The sequence below is a fragment of the Acipenser ruthenus genome, chromosome 13, assembly GCF_902713425.1.
Source record: "Acipenser ruthenus chromosome 13, fAciRut3.2 maternal haplotype, whole genome shotgun sequence".
In the NCBI taxonomy this organism is placed as follows: Eukaryota; Metazoa; Chordata; class Actinopteri; order Acipenseriformes; family Acipenseridae; genus Acipenser; species Acipenser ruthenus.
The window spans coordinates 36,326,138-36,334,304 of record NC_081201.1 but is presented as its reverse complement, the minus strand read 5'-3'; the positions used below and the strand labels follow the sequence as shown (position 1 = coordinate 36,334,304).

The 8,167-nt window shown below is 36.0% G+C and overlaps 1 protein-coding gene across 3 annotated transcripts in view; it reads right to left on the bottom strand.

Moving 5' to 3' along the window:
- Positions 1-8,167, bottom strand: part of LOC117417637 (adhesion G protein-coupled receptor A3-like) — an 80,787-nt gene that overhangs the window by 18,953 nt on the left and 53,667 nt on the right. For 2 of the 3 annotated variants that reach the window (XM_058985245.1, XM_034029786.3), the window contains exons 13-14: positions 3,036-3,243; positions 1,949-2,157 (exon numbers count right to left, since the gene is read on the bottom strand). The exons of the other annotated variant lie outside the window; for it this stretch is intronic. In XM_058985245.1, coding sequence (XP_058841228.1) covers positions 1,949-2,157; positions 3,036-3,243 — 417 coding nt within the window. The remainder of the gene's footprint in view (positions 1-1,948; positions 2,158-3,035; positions 3,244-8,167) is intronic. 3 annotated transcript variants of the gene reach the window in all.

Below are 8,167 nucleotides of genomic sequence, written 5' to 3'. Positions count from 1 at the left end.
AACCCCCCAAGTGCACTGTCCAGGGTCCTGAAATGTGTTGTACCCTTAAGACTTTTAAATCCAAGTGCTCTATTTCCCGAAGTTTAATATGAGCAGGAATTGGAAATTGGATTTTGGAGAACAGAATTATTATTATTATTGTTATTATTTTTAAAGACAAACTTGAGGTCCTTGAGATTGACCATAAACTCTGTTAACAAAACGTTCAAAATCCGAAGCTCTGGTCACATCCTTCAGTGTTGTGGAAGGGTCAGCATGGGGCTTCATGTACCTGTTGTCTATATTACCTCATGGTCAACACTGAACCCTATATTATGTTTACTGAATGCAGCATCATTTTTAACATATTTCAATAAAACTTAATGGTTATCTAAAGTAATTAGTATGGATTATACTTCATTTTAACATGACTTTAAATACAAATCGAACAAAATAATAATAATAATAATAATAATAATAATAATAATAATAATAATAATAATAATAATAATAATAATAAAAGCAATTCTCATGGAGGAACCCTGCACATGCACAACACTCAAGAGTTCACTGCAGATGCAATTATTTTAAATGTGTATTCTATTATTATTATTCTAATATTTACAGGAATTAATTTTGTGATTCTTATAAGTTTTCACTACAAATAGAGGAAGTGGCCAATATATACTTGAAATGAACTATAGGAAAAGCACTACAATGGGTTGGCAAAGCTTTCTTCATGTATTTTGACATGCACCTAAATTCAAACCATTAAATCCATGGTCACTTCCATTTACTGAATTACTTTCTAAAATCACTTGACTATCAATTCTATGGGCTATAATAATCCAGCAATGCCATGGCTCAGAGCCTTGTATGAAAACATGTTTTCTATGGTAGAAAAACACAATTTCTGTTAAAAAAGGAATGATAGTAAACACACTTAATTGCATCTTGCCATAGACCTATCCAATGACTGGCTGACATCTGTGCTCCATCTGACAGCAACAGATTGGTATTCAATGCACACCTTCTCTGGGTTTCACATTCCTTAGTACAGTCCTACTATTCTTTATAAATGCATACCACCTCTTTGACATTCACTCAGATTTAAACCTCTTATTCATGTAAACAGTGGGTAACTACAAAGCCATATAGATACAGCATTAATAAGGACATAACAAAACTGCCTTAAAATAATTCAATATATCCATATTTCTTGCAATGTATTATTTTCTATGTAATGCTTGTTTTTACCAAGTATTATTTCAATGAAGGTAATATGCTGTTGGAAAACATCCACTAGGCTGATGCTATCTAAAATATACACGAAAATCAGCTACTTCACAGTGAACCAGTAGTGATAGTTTAACACTATATATATTATCATTTCGGACCGGACCTTAACATGACTACAGTAATACCGGGACTATCTTTGGTTAAAAACAACGACAACAACATCAACAACAAAACACGACCTGCGTGTCTGCCATTTACACTAAATCGATTAAACATTGCGGTATGCTTGCAACTAAAAATCTGAAAGATCAACGTATCTTTGGTAGGATGAAGGAGACAGCGTTTCTCTTGTGCAGGATAGTAATTCAAAATAAATAACTATTACAAATAAAGAATACAACAGTATCATCGAGTCTAGAGGTTCAGTTTTCCTTGCTTAAACTTCATCCAAGTGTTAAAATGTATGCATTCAAATGTATGAACACAAATTTCAGTTTCACCTTAATAAAAACAAAATCACGTACGTTCATTGTTTTGTGTTGCTTAGAAGGGATCTGCTGCAGATAAATTAAAAATAAGAACAATACGTTCAGTTCTACTTTGAATAACGTAACTAAGCTATAACGTGATACAGGGGTAAAACGAGAAAATAAAAACCATTTATAGTATTAGGAACTTAAGAGGCGCTATGTGGGAGGAATACGCGCTCCCTCCCCAGTTGTATACTCACCATTAGCACGGCAAAATTATTGTTGTGTGTGCAATGAATAGTGCTGATATTGCCCGCAGAGACAGTTATGTGGCACCCTTCTGCCCTCCAGCCTCCGTGTCCATCTAGAAGATCAAAATCCCAATGGGCTGCTGTAAGGTCTACACCCTGTGTGAAGTGCCTAAGAGCAACAGTAATGGGCTGTGAGAGGTTCCCGAAGCTGCACCCATCTGCAAAACACATTGAATCAGGGAGTTAAGAGTGGAACATCCTTAAGTGTTGCATCCAGTGAACATACATTCTAAACGTATTGTTCGGTGGAAAGCAAACAGCAATTACTTGCACATTTGTACAGTCAACAAAAACAAGCATGACATAGTTCATTTCTGACCGTATAACTGTGCATTTTCCTTTTAAGTGTTTGTCAATTTAAGCGACGGTTTTGTTGCCTGGTTATTTTAACTAAGACGCCAGGTTAGAAAACACAAAACACACAAATACCAGCCTACACGTTTATAATATTTAAAATTTAAATGCACATATTCTACCACATCAACCAAGTCTTGCCCACAAAGCACATGAATACCATTCTCTTATGGTGCTTTTGTGTCTGGTGTACTGTTAAAAAAAAAAAAAATTAAAAAAAAATAAATAAAGAAAAAAGAAAAAAAAACACCGTATAAATGCCGTTTAATAGGGCAACTTTAATGAAGTGATCACTATTACCATAACACATGTAAAATATAAATATATGTGCGTATATATTCCACTGTATATCACTTGAATAGCAATGATTCGGTAATATACTGTATATTTAATTAAAGGAGGCTTGTCATATATAGTAAGAACGCCTACTTATACTGAATGCAACTCTAGCATGACGTACATTATAGGTACATTTTTGTCTGCATCGTATTTTTTTGTCTTGAAACAATACTACAGCTATACTATCTCATTATACTAGTTTCTTTATTTTAACAAATATATATTTAGCATTATGTCACGGTACAGTGACAAACTGTTTTATTAAAATGTTCTAATAGCGTTGTTTTGTATGCTAACATTTCTTTACAGATATTTAAAATTAAATATAGGGTTACTCCCTTACCTAATTTGGAGAAAGCAACTGGTGTGGAAACACTCCTACGTTTTCCGTCATCTGCAAGATTTGATGAATTTCCTGTGCTAGGAAAGAGTTTCCCATTTCGAAAGACAATAAACTGGAGCTTGCAAGTGTAGTTATCAACAGATTGCAATGCCGGCGAGCTAGGTGTAACACTCGGTGGTAACTGGATAGAAGCAACTGCCACGGTATTCTGCAGATGAAATAAGGAAGAAAGAAAACAAATGAATACAGCATTCCAGTCGCCACACGGTCGTGCTCAATTTTTTAACTCCTGTACAACAAGACTGATGAGTTGCCTCCCTTTCCCAACAGACTGGAATCTACCAAAGAAGCGTTGTAACCATGGGAATGGGGTTTAATTCAGTGCATTACGCGCAGAGTGCATTTCAATAGCTAGCGCTAGTCTATCTGGTCAAGCTCCCTGCTGCAGAGGTGAGAATGGTTCTTACCATCTCTGCTCGAGGGCTCATCAACACTGCAGCGATGACTTAAAGAGACAAGCTACCAGGCTTTACCCTTCACTTGCAAAATAATTAGACAACTCACATTAAAACATTAAAAATAATTCTTAAAGAGTTCACGAAAACGGGTTTCATGATGTAATGAAGACACAGCATAACATTTTTTTTATTTTTTTTGATGCAGCATGTAAGGCTGATCTGATTTTTTTATTGCAAAGTATGTGTGGCAGAAAGGAATCAGAGCACACCACAAGAACACATCAACTACCACAGTGTGCACTGCTTTCCCAATGCTAAGAAAGGAATCAGAGCACACCACAAGAACACATCAACTACCACAGTGTGCACTGCTTTCCCAATGCTAAGGGCAATGCTAATAATTAAACCGTGCCACAGTGACTGATCATTTAAAATGTAAAACAAGGATACAGGTATATGTTCCTGCCCAATAATAGTTTACTCCAGCCAAAACTAGTCTAGTTACCTAGTGAAAGAAACTTTGTAAACTGCACATTACATTTTTGTATATTGTAATATAGTTCTTAATGACTTTCGCTGTATGTTTGGAGTCGTTGTCATGCTGCAGAATAAATTTGGGGCCAATCAGATGCCTCCCTGATGGTATTGCATGATGGATAAGTATCTGCCTGTACTTCTCAGCATTGAGGAGACCATTAATTCTGACCAAATCCCCAACTCCATTTGTAGAAATGCAGCCCCAAACTTGCAAGGAACCTCCACCATGCTTCACTGTTGCCTGCAGACACTCATTCGTGTACCGCTCTCCAGCCCTTCGGCGAACAAACTGCCTTCTGCTACAGCCAAATATTTCAAATTTTGACTCATCAGTCCAGAGAACCTGCTGCCATTTTTCTGCACCCCAGTTCCTGTGTTTTCGTGCATAGTTGAGTCGCTTGGCCTTGTTTCCACGTCGGAGGTATGGCTTTTTGGCCGCAAGTCTTCCATGAAGGCCACTTCTGACCAGTCTTCTCCGGACAGTAGATGGATGTACCAGGGTCCCACTGTTTTCTGCCAATTCTGAGCTGATGGCACTGCTGGACATCTTCCGATTGCGAAGGGAAGTAAGCATGATGTGTCTTTCATCTGCTGCAGTAAGTTTCCTTGGCCGACCACTGCATCTACGGTCCTCAACGTTGCCCGTTTCTTTGTGCTTCTTCAAGAGCTTGGACAGCACATCTGGAAAACCCTGTCTGCCTTGAAATTTCTGCCTGGGAGAGACCTTGCTGATGCAGTATAACTACCTTGTGTCTTGTTGCTGTGCTCAGTCTTGCCATGGTGTATGACTTTTGACAGTAAACTGTCTTCAGCAACCTCACCTTGTTAGCTGAGTTTGGCTGTTCCTCACCGTTTTATTCCTCCTACACAGCTGTTTCTGTTTCAGTTAATGATTGTGTTTCAACCTACATATTGAATTGATGATCATTAGCACCTGTTTGGTATAATTGTTTAATCATACACCTGACTATATGCCTACAAAATCCCTGACTTTGTGCAAGTGTACCTAGAAGAATTGATGCTGTTTTGAAGGCAAAGGGTGGTCACACCAAATATGGATTTGATTTAGATTTTTCTTCTGTTCACTCACTTTGCATTTAGTTAATTGATAAATATAATCTATTAACATGTCTATTTTTGAAAGCATTCTTACTTTACAGCATTTTTTCACACCTGCCTAAAACTTTTGCACAGTACTGTATATAAACACGTTTTTCATAATCATACAGGCTAATGTACAGACACATACAAATGGTGAGATGGTTTATTAATGCGCTGGACCATTACCTCTGTAACTGGCTTAAACTAACTACAAAGATTTTCAAAGAAACCAGGCAGCTGTAAGATATTACACGGAAGAAGCCTTACAATTAGCACTGCCTCTGTATGTGATATCAAATCCTAAAGAAAATGGATTATCTTCATACATAAGCAGATTTTTACACATAGGCCCATGTTTTCCTTTTGAATGGTCTGTTAATCTCCACTATGACATCATCAACAATCATACATCACCATCCCAAAATAGCTCTGATACTGTTGGAGTCTTACAGAATCACTTTCCTTTTTTTACTAAAAGGGACACTTACAGCTATGGCCAAAAGTTTAGCATCACTTATAATTTTAGGATCGAGACATTATTAAAACTAAAGGAATAAAAATAAATACGAACATAATTTAGATCTTTTACTTAACATCATGTAATCAAAGAAACTACAAAATCATATCGCAAACCTATTGGAAGCCATAATAGTAGTACAGTATTTTATGCTAGATTTCAAAATGTCACTTTTATATGGAAAACTACAAAGCAGTATGTAATTCAATATATTAACTTAACATTATTCAGCAGGTTTCATTCAACGTATATGAAGTTAATTCCACGTGGTGATGCAAAACTTTTGGCCATAGCTGTACACACACATCATTTCAAATCACATACAGAATAAAAAATATATATATTTCTGTGGGTAATCATTTGGTTTCATATTCGATTACATGCTACACTTAATTTGTCACAAATTATACAATTTACTTTGGTGCTTTCTAATGAGGCGTTTTGTTCAATAAGGGGCAAAGCAGAATCAACGAGGTTTCCTTCCGCTGTTGTAAATGTTTTTAAGTAGAATTGACATAGAGAATACGAAAGGCTCGTTCTTGCATGGCCATGATCTATTAAGCATCATTGTTGTGTTAGCATTACTCACCAAGTGGAATTAAAAGCTCCACTATGGTTGCCATGCCTACTAGCTGCCTCCCACATACTGTATCAGTTTGAATTTGTACAGACCTTTTTAGCATACATTTGAGCCTGCAAAATATTGTTCCCAGAGTAAAAAGTGAATGATTGATGCAACAGAATATTCTTTATTTAAATATGGGATATGGGGGACTACAAATATAGATTATACCAGATCTACCCCATTACTTTATAAAGATCAGTGCAAAAAAAATAAAATAATTCCCCCCACCAAGATAGTAGCTCCAGGGCTTGCTCTACAGTTTATATTGCAGGTAAACATCTGTAGAGGAATTGGAACACACACTTATAGCCACAGTAAACCAGAGCTAAGCTCATTTGATGTTATCAAGAACAAATATTGCCGCTTCAGTCCCCACTCAATTAAAAAAAAAATGAAAATAATTTTCAAATAGAATCATGCATTCCAGATAACTGAATCACAAGCCAGGAACATTCAAGGAAAGCAGAAAGCGTCTCTTTACTATTCTAACAAGGTCTGGAAAAAGGTAGTCCAAATTTACAGAAACTATCTCTCAGAATTCATCACAGTATATCTATGTTGGCACGTTAGTGATTTGTAATGCTTTAAAAGCCTGCTTTGTGTGTAATAAAAATGATAATTATGTGTACAACTACTGTTAGCTTCTAGTGTATCTGCAGACAAAGTAAACCCACAGAAATCTGCAATCTGATGGAACAGTAGATTAAAGCCAAGTGGAATAGGTGTGTTTGAAGATAAACCGTATTTATGAGATATTTATTTTTGTCATAGTAGAATTCAGTCAGTAGTGGATTAGATGTGATGTGCATTTTCACTGCCAGGTGTAATTAAGCGTCATTAAATATTTGTCATCTCAAAAGTGCACATCTTGCTGTCTACTGCAATAAATGCTCTGTCTTAAGCACCCAACTGAGTAAGTTATTGTATTTGTTCTATACAACTAGAGTTCACAGTTCATAAGCTGGTCTAATACATTGTTGAGCCCCTTTCTGTATGACTGTGTGTTTTTACAGTTATCAATGCAGTTTCATGTTACAGGTAGCAATTCCCTACGCGTTCCCTTTTCTCAGTTGTTAAGTCTAGCACTAACACTGCAGTATTTTGCATGCAGCAGTAAGAAACACAGCAAAAGACGCATGAATATCTATGCAGTTGTTGTAAGGAAAAAAAGCTATATTTAAATCTTGTACAAGATATTTTTTTTTTTTGTAATACTTTTCTGACAACCCTGCTCATTGTAAGAAAAAAAAAAAAAAAAACATTAGTTGTGACCTAAATATGTTTGGACATGTCATATAGTTTTCATGGGAATACTAAATTTCAAAAACAGAGACACCTGGCAGGCTTGATATTGAGGTGCCCTCTGAAATAGTGTACACGTACTGATCCTGAACCTGGCTTAACAAAGGATGTTAAATGTGTTTCTAATGACTAACCTAAATATTTCAGTTATTATGTATACTGTTCAGAGCTTCTTATCTTCTGCTGTGTTTAATCAGTCACACGTTATCACTGTCTGTAAGACTGCACAATACAGCAAGACAATATGAACCCAAGAGGTTCTGTTTTCAGTAATGAGATGCTAGCAGAAGCTTATGGACATGCGTCACATTTCTATGATTTAAATGAATATACAACAAAATGTACATAGCCATAAGAATTGCATGACACAATGTGATTAGCACTGGTCTTGTTTATGAGACAAAATGGTTTCACTGCAAGTAGAAAATCAATACTACTGATAATATAATGCATTGGTGTGTGTGTGTTTTAGTCAAATAAGGCATTTACTTTGAAGCGTCACAATCCAACATTTACTGGGACACAGACTATTAATAGGAACAGTGTAGAATTAAATCATAGATTTTAATTTAGATTTGATTGAGAAAAAATA